Below are 21,885 nucleotides of genomic sequence, written 5' to 3' on the forward strand. Positions count from 1 at the left end.
CCTCTTTTTCACAATTCGTTGATAGTTCTCTCTTACGTTTCATTATATATTACCTATAACTATAGAAAGTCAAGGTTTCCATCTATCAAATGGCGTATTGTATAAGATTGTGTTCTGAACAGATAACTGTTAATTTCACTCTGAGTAGCAACATCCTTCCCGTGGGAAAGTTAAGGACTAGCTTGGATGAATTTGTAACGGTTTTTGTCACGTAGTTAGAAAGTCAGGAAACATTTTACAAGTAAGTGAATTTGTTTACTTTTTGCATGTTATTAGTCTACATTCTTTGGTGTATTACTTAATTAGCTAAAAAAATTTAAATGCTTTACTATAATCACTAAGAAAAATCAAGCTTAACTCTCCTCGACAATCGAGGGCAAGATAAAAGGAGATTGGGTAAGTACTTTATTTCTTGTTTTTCATATTTATTCTTTATTTATTATTATAAAAGTAACTAAAATTAAAAGTACGGATTTTTTAAATTATTTAAGACTAGATTAGGTAAAATAAGTAATAATAATATAATTAAAATGGTTCACGAGTCACGCAAGCGAGCAGCTCGTGGATAATGTAATTCGATAGCTTAACGTGAGCTGCAGGTTCTCAGAGTGATTTACAACTTATAATGGCGGGGATAGCAATTAGACATGGTTCAAAGGGCAATAAAACAATGAAATTTAATTTTAAATAGATGTATAATGTTATGAACTTAGAGCTACTTAGGATAAACGAATGTAGTTTCAGGTTGCAATTTGAAGTCATTCTAGAAAGAAAAGAAGGTTAATTTAGGTTTATTTAGATTTTTTTGGTGGTTACGAGGTCGGTCGAATTGACCGATCCCGTTTTGAGATAGGGTAGAGAAAATGACATATAAACTATAAGGATTTAGTGAAAAAAACGTTTGAAATGCATTTAGGAGGTTTTAAGGATTGCACAAAGGAAATTTTAGATTTTTGCGATGACGAAAAGTATTTTAATTTTAACACGAAAATTACTTTGCACACGGACTATTCAAAACAAATACTCAATATATTCACTGTCCATGAATGTCAATGGACAGTGTCCCTATCTATTATCTAGCGAAACCACAGCCAAGGGAACGGGCTTGGAAAAATCAGCGTTCACTTGGCTGTGGTTTCGCTGATTTTTCCAAGCCCGTTCACTTGGCTGTGGTTTCGCTAAATAGTAGATAGGGACAGAAATATGACTTTTTCTATGTGAAAGACTTGTAATATTAAATGAAAGACTGCCAAATTTCGTGAAGATATACTCAATATATAGAGAGTTATAAGTATTAAATTTATATCAACTTTAAACAAGTACAAAGGTCACGTGACTCGGTCAAATTGACCGACCCCGTGTTTGGAGAGTTAAGGAGAAACTTGCATATGTGACAAAAATTACTTAAAACTGGGGTGTAAGAGAAAATTTCTCATACCTAATGTTCGATGTTATACAACTGTAATACAAAGCAATTTATAAAACAGAAAAAAATAAAAATATGAGGGAGTGATCAGAGTTATGCTCCGATATTTGTTAGATAAATACATGCTGAATTATACTTTATAGTTCATTCGGTAGATGTGAGTTTGGTGAGAACGAACATATTTCATTGAATAACGTTGTCCATAGTGATATTTATCAGATAAATTCTGATATCGTGTATTCAGTAATATATATTCTTTAAGATATATGGTATTTCTTCAGAGTATATACTAGTGTTTCAGTCTCGCCACATTTATGTGTAAAATGTTTGCTTTTAAATTATTTTATTATTTAAAGAACTGCAGTTTTCAGGAATTGTTTTTTTTAATTTGGTAAAAAATTATTTGCTAATAATAACTTTCAAAATTAGAGAAAGGTTTTAAGCTATTTTCGGTCGATTGAAAAAAATGTATTCCTGGTTTTAGATATCAAAATACCGTACACATTGATATTTTAAATTGTTGAGAAATACAACTCAATGGTTTGTGATGTTTTCTACACATCTATAAAAATACCAATCCAATAATTCAAGCGTTTTCGAAATTGACACTCGAGATACTGTTTTGTATTATTCATCACTCCTAATATATATACCTTATGATGATGACTAAGTACTTGATCATTTCTGGTCAATTAAGGGTGTACTTCTAGTTCAACTCAATGAAGGGGACCACGTACAAGTATCACAAATATGTAACAACAACAATTGCGACATATTCAAGTTACTGTTTATAATTAACATTTGGTTTTGGGGGTTGGGGTGAAATAGAAAGTAAATAACTGTTCATAAACAATTTTCAATCAATTTGAAAATTTTCCTTTCTTAAATTAGTAAATTATTGTTATCATAGACTATGGACTTCGTGTATTCACCTACATACGTATAATATAGGTAAATGAACACATCTTATGTCCATGTAGTTCAACACTGCCGTCCTTAATTTTGAATTATGGACCAGAATGAAAACATCCAGTCATCAGCATTCGCCTACTCTAGACTGAATAGTGAGATTTTCTGTCACTTTTATAGAACACCTGCAACCGAAAGTGCAAAGAGTGTTTTGTGTTTAGTAATACCTCGTCTCGAACTGGAGACCCTCTGATCTCCAGTCCTATACACTCTTTAATCAATAGATAATCTCAGGCCCTTTGACCCTGTCCGATACACTCACTAATCAATCGATAAACTCAGGCCCTTTGACACTGTTTCTCGTGTTTGTGCTTTCAAATAAATATTCTTTAAAATGTTCACGAGATAAAAAATATATGAAATGTTAAAAAATTAATGTTTCTTATTGAAAAATCTCATACAGGAGATACATTGAGATACCTATATTAAGAATAATATTTTAAAAGAAAACATTTTAAAAATATAGGTGTTAGCAGGTGATCAAATGAAATTCAAACGTATGGTAATAAAATTAACGTTAAGTATCTGATTTAAAGCGAGAGTTATTCTGATCATGATTTAACGTAATTCAGTGAACCAGGAGTTGACTATTTGTTAACATATCAGAAGTTCTAAGGTTCGAGCCACGATTGCCATAGGATACTCTTTGTAGTTTCGGCTGTAGAATTGTTTTGACTGTCAATTCCGCATAGGTGGCAGGTAGCGCTGAGTTAATGCTCTTTTGACTGAAAGGTAGTTCTAAACTTGAAATAGCTATGCCCGAACCTTACAACTAATAGTTCACATTTCATATTCGACAACACCCTCTTTGAACGAATAGATGGCGTTGCGATAGGCTCCGCGCAGAGTCCAACGTTATCTAATGTATTTCTCTCTTATCACGACCAGAAATGGCTTGACACCTGCCCCGCTGACTTCAGACCTATCCTTTAGAGATGGTATATAGACGAAACTTTTATTCTTTTTCACAATGAAGATTACTGCTCTTAGAATACCTGAACTCACGACATCCTGCCATTAAATTTACATGAGAAGTTGAAAATAATAATTATCTACCTTTTTTATTTTTTAGACATTCTCATTAAACGTAACACTAATTTATTTTGTATATCTACAGGAAAAAAGACGTTTACTAGACTCCTTACACAATTCGATAGCTTTATGCCGCTTACATACAAAATAAATCATGTAACCAGCTTATTAAAAAGAGATTACAACATGTTTTCCACGTATCATATTCTACACTCAGAGATTTCCTTTCACACATGATACTCAAAATGAAACGGCTACCCACAACATTTATTTTAAAAATTACCAATACATTTCTAACTAAGAAACTCACAAATCCATCTGAACTACCAACAGTGCCCAAACTCATTATGTACTTTTGTCTTCCATACATTGGTAAACAAAGCTTAACTTTAAAATGTCAAATTAAACGTGTACTTAATCGTAAATGTCCCCAAGTTTAATTCAGATTAGTTTTTAAATCCACCTTATGCTATACAGGATGTTTACCGCACTAAAAGCATTCTTCCAATTTATTTTTGTTCGTGACTTGTATATATTTACACGTATGGAGATTATAAGGTCTTCTATATTGGCAAAACCAAACGCCACCTAATAATTAGATTCAATGAACATGCGGGAAATTCCATGAAAACTCAAAAACTTAAACTAGCCCCTGGGCTACCTCTGTACGCCAACATAGTACAGAAACAGGACAGGAACTTAACTTACCAAATTTCACTAATACTATATTTATATTTTCAAGGTTTCACAGCATCATATACTAAGATACTAGCTGAAATACTCGTCAACTGACGAGGAATGTTTAAATTTCATTAAAATAATGTAAGTTTAACAACAATCATATATTTCTAAGTAATAACTTGAACATAAACTTTATATCAAAATTTTAAAATTATAACAAAGTTTCTTCATAAGTAACATTTGCAGTTTGCTTTCCATCTACCAACAAATAAAGATTTTGATGTGATCTCACTCTTGAACACCCTGCATATCATTGACCATGAGAAAAACATGGTTATTTTGAGAAACAATCCAGCAACTTTCATACTTTGACCTTGAATCCCTTTAGAATATTTAACATTGTCTAAAGCGTCAACCTGTCAAGATTGTTTGAAATTGACTCAATAGGCTGGGATTAATTAACGAACAGGCTTTATAAAATAGAAATATGGTTAAATTCAATTTCCCATAGTTCATAGTGCTTAAATACAAATTTTGGTTGCGATTGGCCCAATAAATTTGGAGGAGTTAGAGTCTTTATGTATATATTTATATTTTCAATGCTTCACTGCATCATAAACTAATATACTGTCAGCTGTTTCATTAATGTTGTATTTATATTTTCAATGTTTCACAGCATCACGAAGTACAGGTACGGCCTGATGTTTTCATTAATGCTGTATTTATATTTTAAATACTTCACAGCATCACTAATTACAAGTGTTGTTAGATGTTTTAATTAATTTTGAATTTGTATTCTCGACGCTCCACCGCATTATGAACAATAGGTGCTATCAGATATTAAAGTTATATTAGTCGTTATTTCTGGACATGGTTTCAGTTTTTCATTAAGAGTTGGTAACTTTGAGACCGAATGAAATATGTTCAGATGTTTCACGGTGTTAATCGTAGATCGTAAATTTATTGCTTTGTTGCAATATGAAATCTGTGATTCATACGTCTCAGAAATGGCTGTCTTTAGCATATTCTGCTAATATTTTGACAAAATGATAGAATACATAACATTGTTAAACTTTCAAGGTAACTCACCTGATCTAAGAGACAATTAGCAGTGGACACGTACTCTTTTGGGTACGTTGCCCAAATGTAAGCCGAACCAGTCTCTCCTAGAACTGTTCTATTACCACCATCATACCAATTGAGAGCATCTGTTCAAAAGCAGAATTATGAAATTAATTTGATAGGTATACATATTATTGTACCATTAGCATGAACATATGGAAAGCCATTTTAACATATCATTCATAAAAAATAAAAACTCTAAGACTGTTCATTCGAGTCTTGGATATTTTGTGAAGGCACTTTAAACTCTAAACATATATACGCTGCTTTATTATTTAAAATATATGCAGCTGTTAACGGTTTTTCGTTTGTTAATATACAGTACTAATATATATACATATATGTGTATATAGACAAAATATTTATATGAATGGGTATAGGTTCGTCTGATTCAAAATTCTAAGAGATTTTAGTGAGTGATACAGAATATTTAAGGTATCTATCTACATAACTATTTATCTACGCATATAGCATTAGTATTCTAGTATACATTAGTATTTAAAAACAGCTTATCTTATTAATGATATTGTTTGTATTGATGCTTTTTATAAGACTTACGTCCTCACAGGCAACATAAAATCATGGTGTTTCTGTAATTTGACAGAGGGTCCTATAGTTTGTATAAACTATAAGCTTCAACTAAGTTGAGTTCAGTACTGGGTGAAATTCACCCTGTTTTGCTAACAGACACTTGACCCTCAGTGGATATTGGATGTTTCGCAGCAGGTAGAAGAGTTCTACCTCCGACATTATCAATGGTCTGTACTCTGTCTCTATGCTGTCATACTGATTCTCCATCTTTCACTTTTCCAAGCTACGCTATACGTATTTTGTTTTTCAACAGTCTCATTCTGAAAGTCGATGGAGTTTTCGTAAGAGCATATCAACTCCTCATTTAGCTTTACCACTGCATAGTCTTGTACATACATCCACATGATGGTCTCAACATAAAGTTACTTAGCTTTCTATCATTCACCATCAGAACCAACCACTCTGAATTTCACCTAGCACTGCTTGTGAGTCAGTCACAAATATAACTTTTGTGGCATTGTGTATTTGTAGTATGTTGTTTTCAGTAATCCAGAGGAGAGTTTTCTTCCAAGTCCACCCTTGTGTTATTTGTGGTTAGCTTGAATGCTCCACCAGCCTTGTGTAGAACATTGTTGATCCGTGAAACAATGAATTACCAGCCATCTGTCTCACTATCCGTAGAGTATGAACCATCTGTGGCTATGATGTCAGGTAACTGTTCACTATGATATTTAACTAGGTAGTAATAGGCTTTATATACTTCACCCAGTTTCCAATTTCAAAAGCTTCTGCCTAGGTTGACTTCCACAACTCCAAGTGGCAACAACTGTTTATTCCAGAAGGGGAAAAAGTTGAGATCAGGTGGTAACAAATTATCTCAGTGATGTCAGTATAGCATCTGTCCACTCGTGACTGTTTCCTGAGGCACATTAGGCAATCCCTTGCTTATTTTAAGGACTGAACGTCATTGTGGAATTGGAATGTCGCAACTGAAAACGATAGTGGCTCGATGATAGAATGAGGATCTTTACACTTAAAGACACTTGTAAAGAATTTGCTTATAACTGTTGTTGGTGTTCTGTGATGCTGCAGAACCTTGTGAGGTGTCACAGGGCTTTCATGGGAGTAGCTGAAGTACATCCCAAAACAAGTCTTAAACAGGTATTTTGTATCATTACAGTCTTATATTTTTATCTGTGCAGCACTTATACTGATTACTAATAGTGCATAATCCAAGATGGAGCAGATTGCAACTACGATTCACCTTATACATGTTATACTGATGTATATTCTGAGCATTTAGTCATTATTATAGGAATGATGGACTCTACTGGGGTTTCTTAAAGATTTAAAGTTACAGTCAAGGTGTTCCAGCCCAGCTTCAAAGCCTTCTAATATATCATCTGCAAATTCAGAAGCATTCATCCTGGTTTCTATTCCACTGTGATAACCACATAATGATGGTAGTAGTAGTGTTTCGGTCTGTTAGGCCGGTCTACTAGCTCATTGGTGTATTGTAAAAAGAAAATAAAACCTTCTCAACAACTTGTAGATCATACACAGATTTACAATGGATGCATTAGGATCAACACGCTAGAGGAGTCTAGCACTAACCAAAGCACAGGCTCTCCTTTCCCCAATAATAGAGTTCTGTCACAAATCGTCCTCACAGTGCAGTCCAGATGTCGAGGCACTAATTATGAATTATCAATCACTAGGAAACAACCAATTGGTGTGGATCACTAACTTGCTTATTTATTAGCCTCTCGGCGGCACAGAGGTAAGTCTGAGCGCTTATAACTCTAAAAATCGGGTTTTGGTACTCGCTTTTGGCAGAGTACAAGTAGCCTGTTCTGTAGTTTTGTGTTTAATAAAAAAAAAGAAAATCTTATTTGTTATGTTTATCTATTTCGTTTTATCTGAATATTATAATTTTTTATTACTCAATTAATTTTGTGAATATTTTTATATATTTTATTAACACAAATAATCAAGGTAATTCCATACTATATTTCAACACTATTATACATTTGAAGTATTTGACATCGGCCTTGGCACAAGATCTCTACTATCCGACCAATTTTTCAAGGTTCTTCTAATAATAAGCCCAATAGATCAAGTAGCAATAATACTTCGACTTAAAAAAACAAGAGAAATAACCAAGTCGAAATGTTTACCTTCCTAATTATAAGCTATACTTTAGTATGTATATTATATATGAATATTTTATATTATACATTAAATATAAATGAAATATTATATGTTTTATTTTAAATATTAACATTTTACCAAAGTTTAGTAGTCTGTGTGAAAGTAACTATCGTTCATAAAAGCGTAGAGAAAAGTTATAAATGTATCTGCATTGCTAGGCCTAAAGTTACCACATTAGATCTAATTGTATCTTCAGTAAAGAATAAATTGGAATCCTAAGAGCATGAAATCGAAATAATCTGGAGAAAAAATCGTTAATTACCTAATGTAGATTAAAATGTTGTATAAATAATTAAAATATTTATCCGTAACCAATACTATGTTTGTTGTCAATTATATAATCCGGCCTTAATTATAGTAATAAATAAAATACTATATGATTCTACTATCTCTTAAGTCGTTATAACCTTACTAAGTTGTAAGAAGTAATGATGGCGAACTACTAAACGTAATTCAAACACTTTATATATTATTTCTTCAGTAACAACGAAGATAAACACTAGTGCTCCCAGTCAGATTAGTCTTGTGTTTATATATTTTGATTTATTTAACCAAAGCAATTTATTAGTAAAACTGTGTCAACAACAACGGATGTAGCATTTTCAACAAAGTGATAGTGATGAGATTCAGTTTATACAATTTACGAAGAAAGTTGTTCTAATAAGGTTAATAATTCCACTTCATATGTTAAATTTTAATAAACTCGAAATAACAGCTTTAATTTAAATATTAAGAAATCCAATGCTTTTGTTTCCCAAAACGAGAATTCAATGTATTGAAAAAAACGTTAAAGAGGGTCTTGAAAACATTAGTTTTGCCCTTTTCTTTTTTCACTCAATTTGATATCATATTTATAAATGTTCACGCCTTAAGTAAGATGAGTGAATACTGCTTTTATAAATTTCATTATGTGCTTAGTGGGTCAATCCCAGTAGAACAGTACACGAAGAATAATTTATGATAATTTGGAGCAAAGGTTGAAGGATAGACATAAAATTTACAAATTTCAGAAATATTGCGCAACGCTACACAAAGAGTTATCTGTATATATACAAGTCCCTAATTTTAAACTAAAAGACAACTAGTCAACTAGGGAAGGCAGTTGTTGTCAAATCTTGGCTATGTTGTCTGACCCACGGGTGGGATTTGAACATGACTCTTACAGTCCATCCATAGCCCTGAAATTCTGGCACGTTTTGTGTCAACGAGTTTCGAGCCATGCTCCATCTGTTTCTTAGTCTGGGCGTGCTAACTTCGATCAAGTCCGGCCCACGTTATCAAAAGTTCTGCTAATTTTAGCAACTGTTCATGTACTTTTTATTAGTGAGGTGCTCTAATAGCTGCACTGGAGATTTGATATACACAAAACATCTAGTTAATTCAAATTCACCTAGCCTTAATAGCAAAAAAATAAGATTAATTAAATGAACTATTTATAATTATATAAATGCTGCAATTTTATTATTTCTTGTTGTTTCGCTAGAGGCCGTCCTTGGTATTTACAATGTAATTATATAAATGATGCAATTTTATTGTTTGTTGATGTTTCACTAGAGGGCGTCCTTGGTACTTACCCTGTTGCTAAGTTACGGTAATCAAATAATTTGATTGAGTAAGAATCTCTGTGGAAAGTAATAACTTGATTTAGCAAAAACAAAACTGTGCTGTAATGCCAGGAATGTATTAATGTATTACAGTAAAGCAAAATTAAGTGGATTGGACGTTCGCGGTATTAAAAAGAATAGTAATGAGTAAATTATAAGTAACTCTGTCATCTTTTAATGTGGTTTCTGTTGCTAATGGTGTAATATTAATAAGCGACAAATAGTTAAACCGTTCGTAATATTTTTATTTAAATTGCTCTACCCTAACGAGGAATGCTTAAGCATTTCCATATACTAGTAAGCAATTATAGTATTTCGATACTTCTGCAGTATTTTTCATTATAGAAGTTTATTTTTCATCTCAATTTGATAGTATTAACTTTTTTTTTCAAATGTTTCTATCTACATGTTACACCAATTTACGAAGTTTTAGATCGTTTATCAGAGAATATCTTGATATTGGACGGTAATTTTGCAATGTAACCTTAAGGAAGTCGTAAAATCTATCTTATTTAATCAATTTTTAATTTCAAGTATTTCAATTTTCAAACAGGTACACTGAAGCAGTAATGAATCTCATTAGTCCTTATTTTCGAAATTTTAGTACATTTTTACCTTGACAATTTTTACCCTAAATGATAGTCCAAATAAAATACATATCATCTTAATTTGTACGAACTAAGTGTTGTAAGCAGATTGACTAAAATATATATATATTAATAAAGTTTAATTACTGAACCTTTACAAATTAAAACAGTTCAAATCAATCATCAAGACACTATCTATACAAAAAGAAATTCAACATACTTACCTATATAATTAAAATATATGATGGCAGAAGCTACAAAGGCTCCCAAGTGTTGAGCGACCAGATACACGGGCACTTTCTTCCAGGGAAATTTGCCTAGGGATGCAAATGCTACAGTAACCGCAGGGTTGATGTGACCACCTGTTATAATAGTAATAATAATAATGATAACTAGTAATAATAGTTTCAAGAATAATAAAGTAAAGTAGTTTAGATTGAAAACTACAAATCATGTTGAGTAAACATTTGAAAACAACCAATCGAAAAACAAATACTCTAGACTGTATTTTGTTTTTGCTTTAATAAATTGAATTTACTAGGAGTGATATTCAGCTAGTAAACCAATAAGTTTTCTGTATATTTAATTTATTTATATATATAAAGCATAGAATGGAGAAGTTTTTACTCGAAATCATAAATCTTTAAGACTGCTGAAATTAAATCGGTTTCTTATTGAAGCTAGATCGATGAAGCTAAATACTGTCTAGTACTATTAAAAATTACGCTATATTATATTAATTTCAAAGTTTCAATACATTTTTTTAATGTTTTAATCAATCTTCTTCACCATATTTTTATTCGCTTAGCATTTCTTGTACTATACATCTTTAATGCTTAAAAGTGTTTAAAATTTAACACACACGTTCTTTGAAACTTCGTGTTGTTTTTGTTTTTTTTATCTATACCTGAAACTCCCATAGCTGTGGCCAGCCCCATCATCACTCCAACACCCCATGCGAAAACAACAGCAAAAACATCACCGACACCTCTCTTTTCAAGAACAGTCTGTGCAAAAGCTGCGCCTCCAAACAACTGTGAGAAAAAACGGCAATTTATAATAAGTGAATAAAGAAGTAAATAACACTTTCTACGACATGTGACATGTGACGCAGCGTTTCCAAATTTTAACGAAATGGCTTAATATTACAAATACAATTTTATCTTAAAGAAGTTGAAAGATATTGCATAAAAATCTCATAAATTAGCTGATCATATAGATGTTTTGTTCGAAGTAGTCTCGAAATATTTAGATAATACACACAAATTATGTTTAATATCAAAAACTGTTGTTGTTTTTTTGTTGATGAAAAAACTCGCAAATTCAAACACCATAAAATCGTGCCTGGCAAATTTCTACTCAAACTGGAAAAATAGAAATCTTTCGATAGTGTGGTTTAATGTTTTCCTTGCGTTAGTAGGATTACGTCTTTACCATAAGTAGGCCCGGCATGACCAGGTGGTTTAGGGCGTTCGACTCGCAATCTGCGGGTCGCGGGTTCTAATCTCCGTCACACCAAACATGCTCGCCCTTTCAGCCGTGGGAGCGTTATAATGTGACGATCAATCCAACTATTCGTTGGTAAAAGAGTAGCCCAAGAGTTGGCGGTGCGTGGTGATGACCAGCTACCTTCCCTCTAGTCTTAAATTGCTAAATTAGGGACGGCGAAATCCATAACAAACAAACAATTTACCATAAGTATGTAGCTGAGCTAACGATGAGAGATATCATGAAATATTGCAATTGACAAAAGTTCTCGTAAACATATATATATATATATAATTCCACCAACCCTACATTGCAGTTAAGTAACCAAGCCTTGAAAAAAATATAACTATTGATATGAGACGATCTCAAGTATTCTTTACAATTTTCAAGTTTAAAATTTCGCATAATCTACCATTTTCGGGATCTTTACTAACATTTTGTGAAAATGTGGGATGCCTGCTAGATATAATAATCATCTGTGAACTAAGCGGTAGGAAATAGTTTCGAATATCAAGATTCCCATATCTGATATAATTAATAAACTATTTATAAATACCAACAAATAATATTTTTAAGAAAATACTCAATCGCAACCTTCTTTTATTTGGTGAATTCGGATATGTTCTTTTTTGCCCCAAATTAGGGGGAATCTATCTTCTATAAAAATTTGGCAACTCTTCTAGAAAAAGGAAGAACTTCAAAGAGCATGAACAATGCAGCTAAAGCGTCATTTTAATTGTAAGACATCAATGACGAAATATATCGCCCAGTTTATAGCTTTCGTTGGTTTAAAACGGATTTGGAGAAGAATGTTTTAAGATATATTTGAAACTACATCAACATTTGTTGAACTTCCATCTGTTCTTATTGGGATAAAGTTCGAAAAAAAGAATGAAATATGAACAGTTGTTTCGTCAGTATACTGAAAACTAGAAATGCTGACTAATTTCTTATTCACCATTATCAGTTTAGACTTGCATCATATTGAAAGGTTTTGAATGTTAAATTATTAATTTATATACCATCAGATACTACATGTGTATCTGAACTTTAGATATAAAATGGTTCTCAGAACATGCGTTATTCTGATCATTCAAAACATGTGTTTAACAGATTTTAATTAATCAATGAGTTCACTTTGTGAAAACGTTTACTCAACGAGAACAAATCTTCAAAACTCAAATTATGTGGATTTTTCGTTTCGTTATAAGTTTTAAACAACTGCGTTGCTAAGCATCTCATTTCAGAAATTTGTATTTTACAAAATTATTTAGTACAAAATTTACGAAAATATGCTGTGTAATTCAAATACCGTCAGAAGAAGAGAGAAAAAAGACGCAAACCAAAGACTTAAGTCTGCAGAGATTGCCCATTGTATAGCTTTGTGCCTAACTAGAAACAAACAAACAAGTGTGATTTAAATAATGTGATTATTACAGATAATTAACTCAAATTAGGTACTTTTACAGGCACTATATTTTGACACTTTTTTTCCTTATGACATATTGTTATGTGTTATCTGTAGATTAATAATAAATCGATTATGAAAGCTTCAGATTATTCTAAACTTAGATCAAAGTTAATGTATGATTAACCGTAGAGCTTTGCTGATCAAATCTGATATCATTTAACAGCAGTTGGTGAGTTTATATTGTGTTTCTTGTTTGTGTTTACATACATATCTTGGCTCCAGAAGTATCGTGGAAGTTTATTTTGATGAGAGGAGTGAGGAAGACTTTGACTCTCTTTAATATTTCTTTTGCCTGACCTAACAAGTATGTATGACACCCAGGGCTACAATTTGTAAAATGTTTTTCTTATTGATCTTCGTTGAAACGAAGAAGTAGAAACTCCCATGACACTTTGTTTAGCACTCTGCGTTTTTTTAGTGTTATACCTTATTCTTTTGATATTATTTTACTTTTTTACTTGTGTATGGAAGTACACTATACTAACGCAATAGGTAATTAACAACCAACGACAATTAGTACTGCTTCATATAAGGAAATGTATAAATGTAGTACATTTACCATTTGTCATTTACTGCTATTCGTCAAAGTTATTTTGAGTTTTATTCGAGTTTTAATTTCAAATATCATTGTACTTACGAATCGTTAACTATTAATTTACTACTTCAAATTTTTTCTTAAAATAAATATTTATTTTTTTAGCAGAATTTTCCCTTTCTCTCTTCATTAGCGCAGGTCCTTAGTTTGGTTTATTGTCTGTTTAAATGTTGGAATAGGAAACTTTATATTTCACACATTTGGATAATACATTTTTGCTATATTAATCTTTATATAATTATGATTTTTAAAACGTTCAACTTTTTGTAATCGTTAATACTCAAGTGCCCTAAATATTACAACAGCCTTCTATAGTTGTGATAAGCTAACATCTTAAAGCTAAGTATAATCAACTTTTTTATTAAAAATAAAGTTAATGCTATATACATTCAGTCATTTACATAATAATACTTTTACAAACTTTATATTATACTTTTGATATTTTTATTGACTGTCATCTGTTGTAGATTATTTATTTATGTACAGGTAGTGGAGAAAAAAAAGGAAACATCTGGGTAAATGAGGGACAACGAGTATATAAGGTGTCGCTTGTCCATTAAGTAAGCAAATAACGTCCCAGCATGCATAGAGTCATGTATTAAAAAGGGTGGACAGGCCTGGTTGCTTATAATCATGGTTAGCATAGCTGCAAAAGGAGATCTCAGTGACTTTGAAAGAGGGATGATTGTTGGGGAGCGTTTGGCGGGAGCTTTAGTGTGGCGCCAACCTAAAGAACTATACAGCCCTGAGTGCTTGGTTCCAACAGTGAAGGGTTCTGGTGGTTCCGTAATGGTATGGTGCGCATTTTCCTAGCATGGTTTTGGTGCACTCATGCCCTTAGAAGGCAAGGTCGATCCAATAGTTACTTAATGATACTGAGTGATCATCTTCACCTCATGTTACAGCATTTCTGTCCTGCAGGGAGGGGTGTCTTTCAAAATGACAATGCCCCGTCCACAGAGTCCTCCAATGGTTTGATGAGCATGACACTGACGTTATCCATATGTTATGGCCTTCTCAATCCCCAGATCTGAACCCAATCGAGCATGCATGGGATATTTTGGAACGATGCCTGAGACAACGTTTTCCACTTCCATCAACTAGTCGTGAGTTGATTGACTTCGTCGTGGAAGAGTGGTGTCGCATTCCTTCTGCAGGATTCCAGACACTGGTAGATTCTATGCCGCGGCGCATACAGGCCGTACTGGTCGCACGTGGTGGTTCAACACCCTATAAGGGACTTTACATTGGTATTTCCATTTTTTTTTCACTACTTCTATGTATATTATGTGAACTATTTGTCAAAACCCCGAAAGATTCAGATATATGGTAATTTTGAACATCATATAACCCATTCGCATATACCAAAGTTTTGTTATTATTTTGGAAACAAAAAATATCAGTAAGTTAAATTGAATTTAAATACTTTAGAAGGGTGGAATGGCTCAATTAGGTGCTTACACAGATACATAAATAAGCTGCTGACGGTCGAAATACCGTCGTACCATCTCTAATGGATGGACCTAAATAGAATGATTTGATACATGTAGTTGTAAGAATTTTTGGCGTGCATTAAGATCTTAAATTAGAAAGGAGGTGCGATTAGCTACAGTACTTTACAAGGCTTTAGTGTAAGACATAAACTTGTTCCACTATTTTAAACCTTAAAAAGAAAGTAAAGTCTAAATAGGTAATCGAATAAAGTTAACTACTGATAAACTGCACAAATAACAATTAAAACCACATATCAACTATTTGTGTTTGACCTCCTCGTGTTCATTATTCATTTGAAGATGTCAGTGTATTATGTTCATTCGTAACAATAGAAACTGTCGCAAAACAAGAACAATGTAAGACGCGTCTTAGGTCTTGTGTAACACATTTGTTTATTTCTTGGGTGGCACAAACACTTATAATATTTGTAAAGAGAATTAAAATAAACATTTCTCGTCCCAAGATTTATATAACATATAATTCTAAGTAGTACATTGTCCCACTGGTGGACGTTTTCAAACACACCTGCTAAAGACAGATGTCTGCTTTCAAATATCTGTTGGAATAATTATTCAAGTTTTTTATCATTAGTGAGTAGATAGCTACAACTAGCTCACTGTATGATTTTCTACCCTTACGAATGCATGAAACAAAATAAAGCATCTATTTTTTGTTGAAGAGACGTATAGACTTATAACTCTCATGCACAAATCTGAGAGGCAACAATACGTTACTAATATTTTCAGAAGTATTTAAATTCCTAATGAAGTAGAATTCGACTTTGGTTTAATTTTTTGTTGTTTTTCAGAATATGTAATGCATACTGGAGGGATTTGGACGTTTTGGTAATAATAATACAAAACTTTTTATTTCAGCTAACGTTTCACTATTGCGGCTTCATCAGGGCTAGTGCTGCTCAACAATTCTTGTACTTCTAACCCTGATGAAGCCGATATGGCAAAACATTGCTAAAATAAAAATATTTTTCATTATTTTCTAGAGATCAAAGGTCGTTTGTTTTTTTTTAACTTCATTGCCGAAACTTTGGTTTAAGTTTATGACTATTAGAGCAGCGTATAAAAGGGTATCTGAAGTCTACTGCTGGTAATTCTTCAAAGTCTAAGTACGGGACTTTAGATGAAAATAACTTTAATACAATATGTAGCTTTAATAACGAACAAGATGTAAGAATCAAGGACGCTTTGGTCATCAAGAAAATTAAACCGAAGTTAAAACGTTACTACACTTCAACTTGAAGGGCGAATGCATAGGTTTAGGAACCGGAATGCAATCCCATTACTGGACGATAAGCATAAACTAAAGTTTATACTAACAGATAGACATGTATGATTTGATATCCATACTTGAATATATATATATATAGATAATTAATTCCATGTCATTTTAATGTATTATTTTTATTATTATATTTGATTCCCAATTTTAATCAAAAGGTAACAAAATTATATGGTTTGTTCCAATATTATATATTAATATGTTCATGTTAGCCACTTTAATAGTTCCCTATTTATTTAACACATTATTGGCCCAAGACTCGATGTCCTTTAAATATATCTGTCTACACAATACTTAGATAAATAAAGAAGAGAAGAAAACTGAAAAACAAGTGATTGAAGTTATAATAGGTAAACGAGAAGAAGAAGAAATGTCGGGCAAAAAGGATAATAAAATAAAAGCACTAGTTGTTTTGTTTGTTTGGAGTTAAACACAAAGCTACACAATGGGCTATCTGTGCTGTGCCCATCACGACTATCGAAACCCAGTTTTAGGGTTACAAGGCCATATACTTAGCGCTAAGCCACTGCAGACATCATTAGTTGTTGGGTAAAGAAAGAGGAAAACAAAGGAAGCAGATAAGCAAAGGATTAAGTATGAAAGTACGTTTCATTAACTAAATAAGGAGGTGTGAAAACAAATAAACAAAGGGTTAAATGAATATATACGTATGTATAGAAATAATGTTTTACTTGATAAACGAGAAAGATAGATTTAAGTAAATAAATAGTGGAAAAACGAAATTACCAAGTTGTTAAGTAAAGAAGTGGAAAAAGGAAGCAGATAAAAAAGTTGAAAGAATGAATCATAAGTTGTTAGATAAGAACGGAGAGAAAGCAAGTAAAGTAAGGATTAATAATTTCTTTTCAGGCACATCGTGCTACTGTATATTAAAAGTAAAAAAAAATCGACGTTACTTTAGTACAATGAAATATAAGCTCTTTATTAGTTGCTTTAGTCGACTAGTTTCGTTAACACACTTGCTATCAACAGGATTTGCCAGTTGATACCGAAAAGCAATGACACTTATAGCCAGTTCTTATGTACGTCTGGAATCATTAGCGTCATTTCTAAGTATGAGATGCAGCTCATGAAAAAAAAAAAAAGGTAAACTGAAGAAACAAGCTATCTCAGTAGATGCTAAAATAAACATACTTTGAAAAAGAAGATTGATGTTATTGACCTGATTAAATAATCGTTATTAGTATCTGAGGCTAAGTTTAGTTCACGTGAAATGACATATCTGTTTAATATAATAAATATATAAAGGAGATTGATGCGGATTAACATATAAGATAACGAAATTCATTGTTGACTGTAACATTTCTTATGAAGATTGACTCTTTAACTTCATTTCTTCACAAGAGTTTATCTAGTACAATAGCAGAAACAAGACTAAAAATTCTCTGAGGCGAACTGCAAAGGACTAATTAATTTTACAGAGCAAGCATTCACTGATAAGGGTTTCTTAGGATGATCATAGAAATAATTTCTTTAACAAATTTAACCTAGATAGATCACATAAAAAACTTTAAGAACAGTAACTTAACTGATAAACAAAACAAACTCTCTGAATGTTCTCATTCCTTTGACATTATGATCTCTAGGTACACTTTAATAACTCCTTTATAAAAAAAGGGGTCACTTTTAGCATAACTTATTGTCTCACCATAATCTAGAAAAAAAACAATATTGATATTTGTCAGTTTTAGTTCTTAATAAAATTGAATTGGAAAGTCAAGCTTTAAACAAGAAGTGAAATGATAATATGACTTTTTTTTAATTAACCTGTTTGCGTTTGATATTAAACATAAAGCTGAATAGTGATTATCTATGCTATGTTTGCTGCAGGAATGGAACCCCTAATTTTAGAGTCATAAGCCCTCAAACTTAATGTTTTTTTTGACCAAAGAAGTATGAAAACATATATGTAAAATTACAAATATTCTGTTGAAATTGGTTTAGGGTTTTCCTATCCTATCGCTAATTACTAGAAGTGTTTCAATGCGATTAGACGATTAAAAATAGAAGCTGCAAAAAAAATTAATGCTCATAATTAAAGACCATTAAAAATCAATAAAACAATCGTATTTAAAGTTTTAATAGGTAAATATTTGGTACAGTCTCATCTGAAAACAAATATTAATTTATTTTTGCACTTTTTTAAATATTGTACGGACCCTACACAACAGGTTTATTCTAGTTTTAACCAAACTAAGCACACTCTTTATTTAACTGGGGGGGAGGGGGGGTAGATTGAGTCCCTGATGAAGCAGCAAGCGAAATATTAGAGGGTAATAATACGATAATGAATAAATTATCTGAAGCAACTTAAATTTGTTTTTTGTATCTTTTTTTTAAAAAAAGAAAATTCTTAATAATTATCTTTACAGTTTTACTTTTTATTTACATTTTTTTTGTTTCTATGCTAAGTGCAAAATTACACAATGGACTATCTGTGCTCTTTCCCCGCGGGTATCGAAATCCGATTTTTAGCGTCATAATTTCTTAAACTTACCGCTGAGCTACTGTGGGACTTTTTATTTACTTATATTGAATATTTAACAAAAAAGAAGTTAACACTCTTTCTTTTTTTTTTTGACAAAAGTGAAACTTTGTTCAAATAAGTAATTAACATGTTAATTTATTTATGTCAGTTCACCTTCACATATTTTTGCATGTGACAAAATGTTTGACGGTCAAATATCTAATGAAAAACTTTAAATTTTAGAATAAGCAACTCAACCTTAGAAACATGAAGTATTTGTCAGGAAGCCTAGTGCTCCGGGGGAACAGCGGTAAGTTTACGGACTTACAACGATAAAATCTGAAGTTTGATTCCCCCGGTAGACATAGCAGATAGCCCAATTTCGCTTTGCTCTAAAAAAACAAACAAACAAACATAAAATCTAAATTTCATAACAAAAAGTGGAATTTAAGATGATATATGATTTATCAGGTAACATATTATGTAGCATTTAAATATAAAGTAATAGTTCTTCTGAAAACAAAAATTATAACATATTCCCCATTTAAACAACGCTGACATACAACCAACGAGTTCTACTTTATCTCTAAAGTAAAAATTAATAACGCATTGTAAACATGTTATCTCTTTTCTCATATTTTGTGCTGCCTATGAAGTGATTGTCCTTCAAGAACATAAAGTTGTTTTTTTTTCAATCTTCATCCTAAAACAAGCTTACCAACAGAGAGATCTTGGATCGGACGTATATCACGAAGAAATGGACTGCATTTCATAATATTGCTCATCTGTAACAACAACTAAATGTTCTGAGATGTATAAATATTCTGATATAAAATGGGAAATGTCATCTTCAAAAATAGCAAAATTTTCTTTTTATCTTCAAACATAGTGAATGCTTTTTGCATCAACAGTTTTGACAATCCAACACCTTCTATCGTTTAACATGGAATCCATTTTAGCTAGTTTATGACTCAGAGTACAAAGTAAGGGATTAAAACAATTTTCTTTCTTCTTTAGCAAAGTTTTATTGTAGAAGAACCTGGACCACAAAGACATGTAGATTTTGTATAGCAATGAAAATATTCAGAAGCTTATTTGATTTGCAGTTTGCTTAATTTATTTTCACAACATATTGTACTTATTACAGAAGAAAGTATTTATATCGCCTTAAATTCATTAGTCTTTTATTTTTTTTTATAATTGTGCTCTCTTGCCAGCTTTCCCCAGGATGCAAAACATGTATTGGCATATTGCCCATAACACTTGTCCAGAACTTAAAATAGTAGTTGTTTCAGCTTTAAAGATAACTTCTTGTATTGGCTGAGGAAGAAATGCTTCAAACTTTAAATATTTGGCTCAGTTTTTACTTCATAATTCCGTCTGGTATTTTTGTTAGTTCTTAAACTCGATAAAGTATTTAAAAAACAGCAAGCTGATTTTACAATAGCAAAGCGTAAAATATTACTATTGAAATTTTCGTTTCACCTAAAATAAATCTCTTTATTCTATATTTGATTGCATGTCACAGTTTAGACAAACTAATAAAAATCTGGTTTAAACAAAATGTTCATAAAGTAGAGAATGTTAAATCCTTTTAATATTAAAACAAAGCCGAATGATAGAATAAGGTACATAAACACAGTTTACGTGAGGTGATATTATAATATGTACATAACTGGTAACGTGAGCCACAGGTAAGCTAAACACGAATAACCAATACTACTAAGTTTTGAACACAATGAATTCCGAGAAATTTTCGGCGTTAATATGATGCCCTCTTTTTTGGTTGACTCCTCATCTCACGAATTATTCCTCTTCAGTATCGCTTTAATGTAACACCCACTCCCTTTATGTTCTACATAATTTATCTTAAATGCATTATACATGTTTTATTTTTCAAAAAATTAGGTTTTCTTGAGGTTCAATTTTCAGAACAAAACGAACATCGAGTTTCAAATTTCGAATTTAGATTAGAAGATATCGCGTTTTTGCTAACCAATTATATTGAAAAAGTACAGAAAACATTGTGTGATAGATACAAAAATTTAAGATTGTAATACAGAGTTCAAGTTATTTTACATTATGAATCAGATCAAAGCTTACAGTAAACAAAATGTTTGGAGACGGTTTGAATGGGTAATAATCAAAAACAACCAAAGTCCAAATTAAATGTTTGTTTGTAATTAAGCACAAAGCTACACAATGGGCTATCTGTTCTCTGCCCACTATGGGTATCAAAACCCGGATTCTAGAGTTGTAAGTCCGCAGATATACCGCTGTGCCACTGGGGGGCGCCAAATTAAAAGTTAGGTGTTAGCAAACGGAGTGTAAAAAAAAAGCTAGACATTTGAAACATGTGCGTAAGATAACGTGGCGATAGTTCATTGCTCAAAACAATTATCAGGCAATAGAAATTTCTAATATTATACCTTTTAGAAGGCAAAAGCCATGGGTATAAAATATATTAATAACCCTTTTCCGTTCATTATAGAAACTAGGCATCTGACGATCAATCGAGTGATCTGAAATGCAGGTTATTGGTCATTCAATCTACACTACAATCGGCTACCTGTGTCGTGATGATGGTCTGCCTTTTAAAGGTGTCGAAATAACCGTATCGTTGGTTCGTAAGCAGTTTCACGTCATTCTGCTATCGAACTTTGAGATACTTGGAACCAATTTGCAATAGTTAGCTGTTATTAGGTAATTTCCATTCGTCCGATGTCTCTCCAACAAGATAAGACATCCAAGGTTTTATTCGATATCCAAACAAGGTTTATGAACAGTTTAGAATACTGTGAGCCCTACTATTCGCTTCAAAGTAATGAAAAACTTCATATTTATGCCCATCTGTCGATTCTACTTCAATTCAAGGTTACAGGTTTTGGAG

The 21,885-nt window shown here is 32.0% G+C and overlaps 1 protein-coding gene across 1 annotated transcript in view; it reads right to left on the reverse strand.

The window, feature by feature from the left end:
* Positions 1-21,885, reverse strand: part of LOC106456987 (aquaporin-9-like) — a 40,644-nt gene that overhangs the window by 13,361 nt on the left and 5,398 nt on the right. Inside the window, exons 2-4 of the mRNA XM_013916374.2 lie at positions 11,071-11,197; positions 10,388-10,525; positions 5,198-5,316 (exon numbers count right to left, since the gene is read on the reverse strand). Of these exons, the coding sequence (XP_013771828.1) occupies positions 5,198-5,316; positions 10,388-10,525; positions 11,071-11,197 (384 nt within the window). The remainder of the gene's footprint in view (positions 1-5,197; positions 5,317-10,387; positions 10,526-11,070; positions 11,198-21,885) is intronic.

The sequence above is a fragment of the Limulus polyphemus genome, unplaced genomic scaffold (genome assembly GCF_000517525.1).
Source record: "Limulus polyphemus unplaced genomic scaffold, Limulus_polyphemus-2.1.2 Scaffold13, whole genome shotgun sequence".
Classification (NCBI taxonomy): domain Eukaryota; kingdom Metazoa; phylum Arthropoda; class Merostomata; order Xiphosura; family Limulidae; genus Limulus; species Limulus polyphemus.